Source organism: Podarcis filfolensis (genome assembly GCF_964270895.1).
Source record: "Podarcis filfolensis genome assembly, chromosome: 7".
Lineage (NCBI taxonomy): Eukaryota > Metazoa > Chordata > Lepidosauria > Squamata > Lacertidae > Podarcis > Podarcis filfolensis.
The window spans coordinates 6,493,107-6,506,930 of NC_139603.1; the positions used below are offsets into that span (position 1 = coordinate 6,493,107).

The 13,824-nt window shown below is 44.4% G+C and overlaps 1 protein-coding gene across 1 annotated transcript in view; it reads right to left on the bottom strand.

Annotated features, from left to right (window-relative positions):
• The window catches only part of ALOX5 (arachidonate 5-lipoxygenase), a 39,273-nt gene that overhangs the window by 15,259 nt on the left and 10,190 nt on the right, over window positions 1-13,824 (bottom strand). Inside the window, exons 2-9 of the mRNA XM_083624663.1 lie at window positions 13,066-13,264; window positions 11,656-11,737; window positions 9,716-9,838; window positions 7,845-7,951; window positions 4,224-4,396; window positions 1,965-2,111; window positions 1,683-1,886; window positions 522-608 (exon numbers count right to left, since the gene is read on the bottom strand). Of these exons, the coding sequence (XP_083480789.1) occupies window positions 522-608; window positions 1,683-1,886; window positions 1,965-2,111; window positions 4,224-4,396; window positions 7,845-7,951; window positions 9,716-9,838; window positions 11,656-11,737; window positions 13,066-13,264 (1,122 nt within the window). The remainder of the gene's footprint in view (window positions 1-521; window positions 609-1,682; window positions 1,887-1,964; window positions 2,112-4,223; window positions 4,397-7,844; window positions 7,952-9,715; window positions 9,839-11,655; window positions 11,738-13,065; window positions 13,265-13,824) is intronic.

A 13,824-nucleotide genomic window follows, 5' to 3' on the forward strand; every position in this document is an offset into this window, starting at 1 on the left:
AACAAATTTAGTTGGTCTCTAAGGTGCTACTAGGGACACGGGCGGCGCTGTGGGTTAAACCACAGAGCCTAGGAATTGCCGATCAGAAGGTCGGCGGTTCAAATCCCTGCGACGGGGTGAGCTCCCGTTGTTTGGTCCCTGCTCCTGCCAACCTAGCAGTTCGAAAGCATGTCAAAGTGCAAGTATATAAATAGGTACCGCTCCGGCGGGAAGGTAAACGGCGTTTCCGTGTGCTGCTCTGGTTCGCCAGAAGCGGCTTAGTCATGCTGGCCACATGACCCAGAAGCTGTACGCCAGCTCCCTCGGCCAATAAAGTGAGATGAGCGCCGCAACCCCAGAGTCGGTCACGACTGGACCTAATGGTCAGGGGTCCCTTTACCTTTACCTTTAAGGTGCTACTGGAAGGATTTTTTTAAATTTCTAAATTTAATTTTTTTTATTTTATGGAGAAAAGTCATTGAAAGAACTATGTGAAAGACACTTCCTTGAGGTACAAATTTATGAAATCAACGCTCTCTCACCTTGTCAAAAAGGCCATATTCACAGATAAGCTGTTCTCGGGCTTTAGTGTTGATGGCTATTGTAAACCGCACATGGGATACCAGGAGCTGTAAACCAGAAGAGAAAGTAGATAAGAATGAAATATTCCTTCAGTGTTAACAATGGAATATGATGGGCTCCCAAAACAACTTGCTTTCAAATAAGGAACTACAGCTTTAATATAAATTATGTGTATGTTTCTCATACTGTAGATCTGATATCTAGCAGCATCTATCAAATTGTAAAGGACTATGCTTTGAAATTGTCTTCAGTTAAGACAATTTCAAAGCATAGTCCTTTACAATTTGATAGATGCCTCTAGATATCAGATGTACAGTATGAGAAACATGCACTTTATACTGCCAAAAGGCGTTCAACATGTAGGTAGTATTCAAACATGTTGGACTGCACTGCACCAGAATTGAAGGTTAAATAGGGTTCCTCAGCAAAATAATACAAAGAGATTGATTTGTCAATTTGGGTAGTTTTGAGAAAGCTTACGGATGCACATAATTCAGACCAATTATATATAGTGTTGTTGTCCATGGGCACCTCAGGGCGCATTCTTTAACAAGGTATGAAGCATTAATCCATCTTCGTCATACACGTTACTTCCAGCTTCAGACACAAATCATCGTAGACAATTTGCCACTTGAAGACACTATTTATTTATTTATTTATTTATTTATTTATTTATTTATTTATTTGTGTGCTTTATTTATCTAATACTGGTCAAATTTAAATGGCTCAAAGAAAATTAAAATGGCCAGTTTTTTTTAAAAAAACACTGCACTTAAGAAGACTGTTTAACTGTGTTATCTTAGCTTTTTTTAGTGGAATATTTTAAAAATGAGCCATTTTACAATTCAGAAGAGGTAATTTTTTTCTTGCCACATTACATAGAGCTGGGACAAATTATCTTGATTGCGCACACACACACACACACACACACACATGTTCCAGTCTTATAATGATAGAATGCTGTTTGCCTTATCTGCCTTAAATATACAGGGGCCCTCGCGTCTGAACAATACCAAATATTACTTTTATTAACAATACATTTAGCAGAAAAATGCAGGTCTTGCAGAAAACAAAACAATCATGTCTGATATGCACATCTTCCTTGCACCCAAATAACCCACCTTAAAGAGAGGGTGGACGGAAGGCAGTTGCCGGAACATGGCTACTCCAAACACTTCAGAAATTAAGTGAGTCCGAAGGAGGTGAGTAACAGTCTGATGGACGTGGAAATCAGAAGAACGTACCCAAATTTTGGCCAATAACCAGTCATACTTTGCATCTGATGGCAGGAAAATAGGATTCCCTGGCTCAGGAGCTTGTTTTATCTGGAAAGTGTAACAAAATAGTTAACAATTCTTTCAATAATGAAAGATTATTATTTTAGTGGGTAAAACATAGATTACCTGGATTGCAATAGGGACAATCTTCTTCTCTAAATTCTTATATAATAAGCAGACTGGAGCAGACAGATATTGCACAGTGCAGGGGTCAGTCTTATTGCCTTCAACGCCGTCCAGAAGTTCATAATCCACTATGAAAATATTCCCTTGCTGTAGGAAAAATGAAAGAAAACATGCACACCTGTTTACTTTGATTAATGGGTTATTCCATGAAAATGCCAACCTAAAGACTCGGCTTTCATTTTTGGACATCGCTAACATGTTCTATATCATTCTAAATATAATTTTCAAGAGTTTCATATGGCAACATTATTTTGAAATTGGAGTAAACAACCAGAAGTGTGACATACAAGATGACTCAGAATTTCTCTATTCCCCCCCCCCAAGTTCAGTTAAAATTATCTATTCTCCAAGAAACTAGAGAATAGGTTATTGATAGCTTTACTTTCTCATTTGGTGAAATGACAAGAAATTTTATGTTAGGAACAAAATCAGATGAGCTTAAAGGCAGTATGATGTATGCTGCTTGAGCATGCATGTTACATTAGTCACAAAAATACTCTCCCCACAACAAATGAAAAGAAAAATCTATGTTTTAGCTACATCCCTGTCTTGTGAGGTTCTTAGCATGAAGAAAACGTGGTGAGATATTAACTGAAATAAGTTTTACATGCAACATTACTTGTGACCAACATAACATCACAATGTTGCAACTTACGTAGCATAAATGTGTTGTCATGTGTGTCCTTTAAGCCTCTTTTTAGGAGCTTCAGATTTTCGTCCCTGAGAATGTACTAAATTCTTAGGGCAGCAATCCTATGCCCAAGAAACTGGCTTAAAGCAAACAGGTTAAGTCAGAGTAAAGTTCATAGCTGTCAACTTACAGATTTGAAAATAAGGGACCAGCAGCCTCGAAAATAAGGGATCAGTAGCCAAAATAAGGGATTTTCTGAACACAGGTATGTTCAGCTTCTGAGTCCCTCCAAGCCAAAGGCTGAAAGCCCAGCCACAGCCAAACGAAGCCTCAAGTGGTGGTTCCCACAGCGCAGCAACCCGGCAAAGGGGATGCAGCAAGGAAAACCACCGTCACCTCTCCACTGGGAAGCGCTGAGCAAAGGCGAGTCCCCAGGCAACGCGGCCAATTGGATCGGCACAAGGCATGCAAGCTCCACCCCCCAGTCGTTCTTAGACTCCTTATTGGGTGAGCAAGGCAGCCAAGCAATACAGTTGGAGCCTCCCTCCTCCCTGGCCGGCAGGCAGGGAGGGAGGGAGAGGAGCTGCTTCCTTTGAAACCCAGGGAATTTAAGGAACATCATCAATAAGGGACAGCAGCGGGACACAGCGCTAGGATAAGGGACTTTCCCACCAAATAAGGGACGGTTGACAGCTATGGTAAAGTTACACCGGATCCAAAAACTGTACAGCAGCGGGACAGCTGCTGTTGTTCTCCTGAAGCAAGGCCTTTAAAAGAGTGTTCTACACTGGGTTACTAGGTCATACGGCTGAGCTGAACAGGGTTGAGATCCAGGCTAAGTCTCCCTGCAGGACATCCCTTTTGGGGCATTAACACTGGCCTTGTTGACGTCCCAGAAGCCAAGACCGGCTGAGCCTCAGTGGAACCAGCATGAGCAAATTATCTTTGGCTGAGCCAGCGTCAGGGACTTAATGCTGATGGAGACCCACTGTATCCTAAGCTTTTGATTCCAGCAGATCTTGCCTCCAAAGCCTGTTAGATGTCTCAGACCAGGCATGCATCTCACAGAGTTTTACAAAAAGAAACAGGTGTCTGCCCTCAAGAAGCTTCCTGTCTTAAAGACAAGTCAGACAATGGGGGTGGGCAGATGTTATCGCTTTAAAAGAAATATAATATAACAATGTGTTAATAGGGTTAGTAATCTTTTTATTTATGTGATCATCGGAGGAAGGATAACTTGCTCCCGGTAGCTCACAGGACCATCATTCCTCATGGAGCCAAGGAAGAGGTATTATAATTTCATCAAAGTGTTCAGCGTTAAAAAGTGCACCCCATAATACTGTATAGTAGGCATTCCCTATCCTGACTTGAATGTTGCCCTCCAATTACGTACTTTACATACAAACTGATTCACTGAATTTCAACTCAGTGCTCAAACTGCAAATCTTCTGTTTGAATAACAAAGCACTCCTTTCCCAAAGAATGCAGTCTGCTTCCATACATTTCCTGAAAAGCTTTTAAACTGACAAGTACTATAACACTGAAATAAATCTATTCTATGTTTATACCTTTATTTCCTCTTCCAGAGTCAGATTTCTCTCCAAACTGCATTCTACCATTTCTGTAGTCACAGGAAATTTCTTTGGTAACTCTGTGCACTTTTGGATCAAAACAGGATTGCACCCGTTCAGGAACTGGTATCCAAACATAAAATCTTCTTGCCAATGCTGCATCACATACTCTAACAGGAGAAAAAAAGAGAACTAAACCCAAAGACTATTTTTAGCAAAACTCCTTCCAAAAAATAATAATTATTCTATATTAAACTATATCAAGTAAAACAAAAAAATAAAAAACGAAACAGAGAAAAGGAAGGCAGAGCCTCAAAATGAGGCTCAGGGTAAATTTATTTAACAACATAATATGCCCAGCACACATGCAGTCTTCATTAGAGGCGCTGGGAGAGACTGAGATTACTGGATATTAAAATATTGTTACATAAAAAGCATACATACACATAATGGGCTCCTTTGCTAAATTGTTCTACATATATAGCCCTGTCTAGTTGCTGATGGAACCACATAGAACAGAAAGTCAAACTATTGAGCTTGCCAAATTCCGGTGAGCAGGAACGGCATGGCAGATGGACTGAGGTCCATTTAGTGCTGTGAGAATGGGGATGTTTGTCAAGGGCAGGGGTCAGCCAACTTTTTCAGCAGGGGGCCGGTCCACTGTCCCTCAGACCTTGTGGGGGGCCAGACTATTTTTTGGGGGGGGAATGAACGAATTCCTATGCCCCACAAATAACCCAGAGATGCATTTTAAATAAAAGGAAACATTCTACTCATGTAAAAACACACTGATTCCTGGACCGTCTGCGGGCTGGATTTAGAAGGCGACTGGGCCATATCCAGGCCCCGGGCCTTAGTTTGCCTACCTATGGTCAAGGGCAGGCATAGGCAAACTGGGCCCTCCAGATGTTTTGGGACTACAGCTCCCATCATCCCTAGCTCACAGGACCAGTGGTCAGGGATGGTGGGAATTGTAGTCCCAAAACATCTGGAGGAGCGAGTTTGCCTATGCCTGGTCAAGGGGGTGGATACTGGGTGGTGATTAAGTGGGGATGATGCAGAGGCTATGGGGCAGTTGAAGCCCTCTAGGACTCCCTTTTAAAGCTTTTTGAAACTGACTACCGTATTTTTCACTCCATAAGACACACCTGACCATAAGACGCACCTAGTTTTTAGAGGGGGAAAGCCAGAAAAAAAATATTCTGTGCAGAGCATGTAAGCGGCTCTCGCTTTTCTTGCTTTAAACCCTTCCTTCCCTCCTCCCGCTTCGCTGAGAAGCCAGCAGAGCAAGAGCAATAGCTGCGCAACACCTCTTGTTCTTCTGGCTTCCCAGCAAAGCGGGATGAAGGACAAAAGGGAGCCCTTACAAGGGAGCGCTGAGCAGAGCCTGTATGCATCCCAGATGTGAATGCAGATGTTAATCCATGGTTTGCCTTAGTGTTATGGGTGAGCAAGCTCTACGTCATAACATACCGTATTTTTTGCTCTATAAGACGCACCAGACCACAAGACACACCTAGGTTTTGGAGGAGGAAAACGAGAAAAAAAATATTCTGAATCTCAGAAGCCAGAACAGCAAGAGGGATCTTGCTGTTCTGGCTTCTGTGATAGCTGCGCAGCCTGCATTCGCTCCATAAGACGCACACACATTTCCCCTTACTTTTTAGGAGGGAAAAAGTGCGTCTTATGGAGCAAAAAATACGGTAGTTGAGAAGTGGTCTTATGCAGAGCTGAAAGTAAGGATGGGGGAGAAATTCAATTCGGGACAGCTGACCCTACCTAATTTGCATTTTGCAAAACAATAGGAGAGCCAACATGTAGTCTTCCTTCAGAAAATCCACAGGTCTCGGAATATTGCAGTCCAGATCCCCAACCAAGTACCGTATTTTTCGCCCTATAGGACGCACTTTTTCCCCTCCAAAAATGAAGGGGAAATGTGTGTGCGTCCTATGGGGCGAATGCAGGCTTTCGCTGAAGCCTGGAGAGCGAGAGGCATCGGTGCGCACCGACCCCTCTCGCTCTCCAGGCTTCAGGAAGCTCTGCGCAAGCCTTGCACGCCCGGGGGGAGTTCCCGCGGGCTCGCAAGGCTTGCGGGCAGCAGCCTGCAGCCCGAAGCACGGGGAGCCCTCCGGAGGACGCCCCGTGCTTCGGGACGGTGTCCGCAAGCCTCCCGCGCCCGGCGGGAGGTCCCGCCAGGCTCGCAAGACTTGCAGGCAGCAGCCTGTTCTGGGGGCTGGGGTCGGGGGAAGCTCGGGCTTCCCCCGCGCCAGCCCCGCGCCTGGGGGGAAAATAATTTATTTTTTCTTTATTTCCCCCCCCAAAAAAACTAGGTGCGTCTTACGGGGCGGTGCGTCCTATGGGGCAAAAAATACGGTAATGTGTACAAGAATGTAAATTCAAGTGTTCAGAACTGAGTTCAAGGTTGCAAAGATGAAAAAGTGAGAGAAATTGGCATTGGCAATTTCACCCCTGGCTAAGACTTGGATGGAGGACTATCCTTTCACTTTCAAGGTGCTCTTGACAACCTCAAGTCATGCCTGCTTTGTTCTTAAATCAAGATAAGGGCAAGTTACCCCACAGCTTTAAGCTGCAATTTGCACTCTGGTTTTGAAAACTGCACGAAAAACTGAAGCTTTCAGCAAATGCTTCCTTTCTTGGCTCGGTTTGCTGCTCTTTCCTCCCCTAAAAACTAAAAGTTACACTGACTTTGAGGTGAAAGCTAAGTAGACTTTGCTGATTCTAACTCGACTTTCCCCACTAGCTAGGTCTCTACTGTGCAAAACTATCAGGGATGGGTGTCCTGTTTTATACCTCTTCTCCAAAAGTTTATTGGTTTACTGTGGCCTCTCAAGGCTTCCCTGCTATGGTGAAAATGAAAACTTGGTTTCTACAGGCTTATCACGCCATGATTTGGCTCCTGAGATACACGTTTACAGGGTTTACCTCCTAACACACATTGCCTGTAAAGGTAAAGGTAAAGGTACCCCTGTCCGTACGGGCCAGTCTTGACAGACTCTAGGGTTGTGCGCCCATCTCACTCTAGAGGCCAGGAGCCAGCGCTGTCCACAGACACTTCCGGGTCACGTGGCCAGCGTGACAAAGCTGCTCTGGCGAACCGGCACCAGAGCAGCACACAGAAACGCCGTTTACCTTCCCGCTATAAAGCGGTACCTATTTATCTACTTGCACTTAAGGGTGCTTTCGAACTGCTAGGTGGGCAGGCGCTGGGACCGAACGACGGGAGCTCACCCCGCCGCGGGGATTCGAACCGCCGACCATGCGATCGGCAAGTCCTAGGCGCTGAGGCTTTACCCACAGCGCCACCCGCGTCCCCAACACACATTGCCTTTAGTGTACCATTATTACAGTACAGTATAAGCGGATGCTGTAATTAAATTAATAAATTTACATTACTTACCTTTAGTTTCTTGCGTGCCCTTCGACTTGTGCAACCGCTGGGTACATAAATTCCAATAATTATTGGCCTAACACATATCCCAAAGGTTTTTAGCTGGAAAATTACTAAATTACTAAATGACCAAAACTAAAATTTTGGTCAGCAACATAAAAATTAATTCATCTTGTGATGCTAGTGTCAACAACTGCAATCAATCTTACCAGAAATTGTATTGCTTATTCTGACAAAGATCTTCTCAAAATCTGCAAAGTCACTCCAGGAAGATTGGAACATGTGCATGAAACGATTAACATAGAGATTTTCCATCCTAAAAAAAACAAAAATACTGTGAGGTCATTGGCTGTAATCTTTTTTGTTTCATTTCTCTCCTTGCTCATTTCACTTTTCCTACAACTTCTCTACTTCTGTATGAAATGTTCAGAAATGAAGGACGTGGATTAAATGAAGGGGAATAAATCTAGGAACTAAATCTCACAAGCGAAATGGTACCACTGTTTTAAAACATATTGGACATTGGCACCACTTCTAAATCATCTTATGTTACCTTCCAAAGAACTGCACCAAAATTTCTCAGGAGACATTTTACTGAGTATATAAGATTTTTCTTTTTCTAATCCTCTTGGAAAAACAAGGTTGAGTTGCAATTTTTTTGCTGAACGTTATCCACCATTTTTAATGGCAGCTGCTGTTTCTCCATCACGATTCTCTGTCCAAGGCATCATGGAGGATTAAAAAAAGGCAAATACTGTCTACGACCGTATTAAACTAATTGGACTGGATCAGTGGCGTAGCGTGGGGGGTGCATGGGGGGGCCGGCCGCACCGGGCGCAACATCTGGGGGGTAGGGTTAGGGGGCGCAAATCCACGGGTTAGGGGGTGCAAATTACTTGCCTTGCCCTGGGTGCTGACAACCCACGCTACGCCACTGGACTGGATGCAAACACAGCTGGCACTGCAGCAGCGGCAGCAACAACAAACCTTAGGAAAAACTGTATTAATAGCACTGCCAGTGCTGTGAGCCCCACCACTGAGAAACTGTTGGAGAACTGCTACTCCCCCCTTGGAGAAATTTGGTGAAACGGCCACCAATTTCTCTGCCCATTAACAAAGTGGAGAACTTTACGGAGTCATTTCCACACAACTCTACTTCCAGTTCACCCCTGCATGTAGACCTGCGCATGCAACTTTGAAATATACTTGGAGTCGAGAGTGGATTTCATGCTCTTTATTCAGCTCATAGTGGTGAGGAGGAATGGAAATTCCCCCCCAATATCTGCTTTATATACATTATTTACACAGTGAGCTGCACGTGATTGGCTAATTCCGGGATTCTCCTGTAGGCCAATCAGGTTGTGGATTCACTTCCACCTGGAGCTAGATTGGGTGGCTCCTGCGGACCAATTAGACTTCTGCATTGTTCTAGGACTAATCAGACTGCAGTATTCTGAATCCTGTTGTTCTAGGACCAATCAGACTGCTGCATTTTGGATCCTATTCAAATCAGTACATAACAAACTTACTGCTAGGTGAAAAGATTTGTGGATTGGGATCCAAACTCAACAATGCCATTGTAAAGAAGTGAGCAAGACATCTTTGAAAAAAATTATGTGGTCTTTTAATGCTGTTAAATAAATAAATACAGCAATAATTGAGACAGTAGTTGGACAGACAGGCAAAGCCTCCATACAAAAGTTTTTTTTAAAGCAACTTAGACTATATTAGAACTGGCTAATTTTACAAATTTAGCTAGATTGTGAGAAGACAGGGGCTGGGTTGATAAAATTAGAATATGTTGATAGTGTTAGTATCATTTTATTAATTATTTGGGTTGTACTGTAAAGGTAACATTTATGAAGTATAGTCATAAGTATTATGTTTGTTACCATTGTTCTGATTACTGAAATTTTATGTTAAAAATGGAATCATGTGCTGTTTTGCATCGTCATTTAAAGTGTTACGTGGTTAAAATATATGTTTAAATTGTCCTTTAATCAATTTTGTCCTTTCCCCCATTATCCCAGACCAATCCAGAATATGGCTACCAAATAATGAGAGCCACCATAATACTCACGCTTTAGTATAATTCAAAACAAAGTCGACGCCTTTCTCGCTGTCAAACTGGATGTTTCGAGGCAATTCCTTGTGAGATTTGGCATCTATGTTCAGAGGAAAGCCTGGGTGCCATTCTGCCCACCTGGTTAAAAATGAAAATAACTCAAAAGGCAGCTTCTCCATTTGAGGGCAAGCTAGGACAGGAAATGTTATGTACTGAAGTCCTCACCCTGGGCCAGCAGGGGGATACTGTAGATAGTTATGCAAATGAAGGATCGAAAGTGGCGTTCAGTGATTGGATAGTTTTAGAAAGTTGCTACAGTAACGTTGTACTGGAGCTCTATATAAGCAAGCTGACTGAGCTCTTCAGTTCAGTTCTGGCCTCGGAATAAACAAGAGCTGTTTGAAGAATCGCTGTGTCGTCTGATATGTTCACCCACAACTTAACAGGAAACACAACCTTAGTCCAATCCATTTGGCAGCAAGGACAGTGGCGACTCCCCTTCCATCTGCTACTGCCCACCAGGTAGCCAGAAATGATCACACAACTTTTAGTTGTTTCCTGCATATACTTTAGTCAACAACTGGGGTGGTGGTGGTGGTTATGAACTGGGCAAGCTATCTTTGGGTGTGGAATAGTGCCTCTGGGTACCTGAGCATGCCTAGATGTGTCTTTTGCTACCAAACCTAGCCATAATTTGTAGTCCCTGCATATATGTAATACGCAAAAGGCTTTTCATTGCACTCTATTCCCTGGTTTAAAAAGAAGATGATGTATGAATGCCCCTCTTTCCGGCTTTGCAACTAATCAACGTTTCTTGGGTCATGAGTACACCACGTTTTCTCTATCTCACTAGTGCAGAAGACGAAGCTTTACTTTGACCTAGATCAGAAAACTGATGTAATTGAAACTCATATGAATTTGATTCATTTTTAATCAGAGAACTTTCCCCCCATTACTGCAAGAGTCCAGCGTTTGCGGAAAAATTTCAGACAATCTATGTGTTGATAAATTGCTGTATTATTGCTGGGACTGGACTTCACAGCCGACTAGTAGAAACTAACGCTTGCCTAATGAACTCAGCATATATGCAACATGCAGAATGCCCTTGTATTTTATGTAGCAGTTCCATTTGTTTTAAAATGGGAGCCAGAAGTGATGGCTGTGTGTAGCTCTAAGTCTCTATGGAATATGCAAGCATTGTCCAAGCATTGTCTGAGTGTGATGGCCTGGGAATCCGATTCAGAGGCTGAACCGGAGGAATCCCAGCCTGCACAGGAGTCCCCGCCTCCAGGGCCGGCTGAGCTGGGGCAGGGCCTTGATTCTGAAGCGCCTGCACCTGTGCCGGATCCTCAGGAGCAGGCACCAGGTGAATCCACTCTGGCTCCGGAGGCGATTGAGGACGCATTGCCTACAGGTGCGCCTCTCCCAGCCCTGTCAGGGGAAAGTGAGCCTCCCCCTGGGTCCAGTAACCCACCGGCCTCTCCTGAGCTGCAGAGGCTCAGGGCAGAGAGGCGGAGGAAACTGGTTTCTCCCAGGAGGAGTGCTCGCCTTAAGGCCAGGAGAGGCAGGTCACCTGGGGGCCGGGACCGCCCCTGGCCTCAGAGAAGATAAAGGCCAGTCAGCCCGGTCCCAGGTTGTGGGAGCAACATCGTTGAAGAGCTGTTTCGGCCAGCACCCAGTCCTGTTCCTCCAGAGTTCCTGTCCTTGCCCGGCTCCTCGCTTTGGACCCCGCTTCGCCCGTGGAGGACAGTCTCCCGACCCTCGACCCAGGTCCTGGACCTCGCCCCACGGTAACCTCCCCCCGGGACCAGCACACTGAGAGACGTTTGAGAGCCACAGCTTGTAGGTATTGGTGTATCATTATACAGTAAAATTGAAGCTAGGTCTCCTTGATAACAACTTCAGGGTACTATAGAAAAATTATAGCGCTAAATAGGAAGTTTTAGGAAACTGACCGATACATCTTCTGACGATCCTCCAGCTCTTTGCGTCTGTGATGCTTAAGAACTTGAGTCTTGTCATCTGCAGAAAGCTTGGCTGTGGAAGATGATGAAAAGATATGCAGACTGAAAAATGCACCAACAGCTTTGTACAAAGGGCAAGCACAGTTCTCTCCTTCGTACTAATAAGCTAAAGGCCAAGCATGCAGCTGATTATTTGCCAATCATTACGAACTTCAAGCTGTCTCATCTTTGCAATTCGCCATGTGCACCTTCCTCTCTGCCTATTCTTCCTCTACATGTTCCTTCATGTCTCAAACTCTTAATCTTCTGGGCTGGGGTGGGCAAGCTTTTTCAGCCAATGACCACATTTCTTTGAGCTTAATTTGTCAAGGGCCATCACCACTGATGAGTGGAGACAGCTGAAGGAGGAAATAGATCACCCTTCTGGAAGTCCAGTTGGTTTGTCCAATTATTTCTCTATACTTGTTGGCAAGGGTTTTTGCTTTGCTTTAGTGTCTTGGTTTACTGTTTGTGTTTCAGATATAAGTGTCAACAGGATGCGGCAGGTGATATAACACACACACACACCCCTCACACCATCCCAATAATGACTTCTGGAACAGGGTGGAAGATTTAGAAGAGAAGAAGAAGAGTTTGGATTTGATATCCCGCCTTTCACTCCCCTTCAGGAGTCTCAAAGCGGCTAACATTCTCCTTTCCCTTCCTCCCCCACAACAAACACTCTGTGAGGTGAGTGGGGCTGAGAGACTTCAAAGAAGTGTGACTAGCCCAAGGTCACCCAGCAGCTGCATGTGGAGGAGCAGGGAAGCGAACCCGGTTCCCCAGATTACGAGACTACCACTCTTAACCACTACACCACACTGGCTCTCAATAGATATCAGGCCTGGCAGCACTCAGCCACTAAGGGTCTGAAGTATATAAATTTGAGCTTTGATGTAAGCCCTGACTGGTTGGGTGTTGTGTGCTAGCCAGTTGACTCTCTTGTTGGTTCCTGGAGCTCTAGGCGACCAAATGGAGATAAATTTCCTATCTTGCTTATGTTATGTTATTCTGCTTAAAGTCCATATCACTGTAGTGGTGCATTCTCAACTACTGCTTTGTTTTTTTAAATTAGCAATTGTTAAAGAATAAATAATAATGTTGTTGTGCCCAATAGAAATGTAATACAGCAGATATTTTTCATAAGTGCGTACATGCGATCTGGTGGACTATCATAGCAAAGGAGCTACTCAGCAACTGTTCTGAACAGAACAATCTGATTTACATTTTGGGGGTGATGAGTCGTATCTCTTCTCTGGATACCTTGGAGTAATACAACAAATATGTAAAGTTAGGAACTAAGTAAAGAGGTTCTCTGGCTTTGCCTAGTGTTCTTAGTCAAGGACACTGCAAAGCACTCACCTCGTCCGTCTCGGAGTACCACCTCTTTGTCATCTGTAATCCATCTGTAACAAGGAAACTCTAAGTAGTCACCCATGGGTGTTTTCACGGTGACATACTTCAAGTACCAGTCATCAGGAAACCAGTACTTCCGTTTCTCAATTTTTATCAGCTGGATCTCCCCGAGGTCTTCAGTTACTGTCACATCGTAAGTATCAATCTAGAAGAATGAAATTCAGAGGCTCTGATCTGTTGGAAAACACTGAGTGTCTATGAGTCTAAGGGCAGCCACATCTGAAAGGTGTTATTTGATCCTCACTAAACAGCATAACTATGATCGTTAAGGCCATTCCATGCTATGACGGCTCTTGACATGTCTTTGGTGAGCCCCTGTACCAAGAAGCTCGGTTCACCTGGAACTCTGCACAAGCTGAGGGCTAGGTGCCTATTTTGCTACTGCTCTGAGCCACATAGCTCATGTGGGACCCTCCTGTTGCTGGACTGCCAACTCCAGCCAGCAAAGCCAATGGAAAGGGATGCTATGAGCTCTAGTCTGACAACATCTGGAGAGCACTACATTGGCTGCCTAGGCCAGGCTTCCTCAACCTCGGCCCTCCAGATGTTTTGAGACTACAATTCCCATCATCCCTGACCACTGGTCCTGCTAGCTAGGGATCATGGGAGTTGTAGGCCAAAAACATCTGGAGGGCTGAGGCTGAGGAAACCTGGCCTAGGCTTTTAGCAATGAGTGCTGTATCACTGCAAAATTACAGAGAAAGC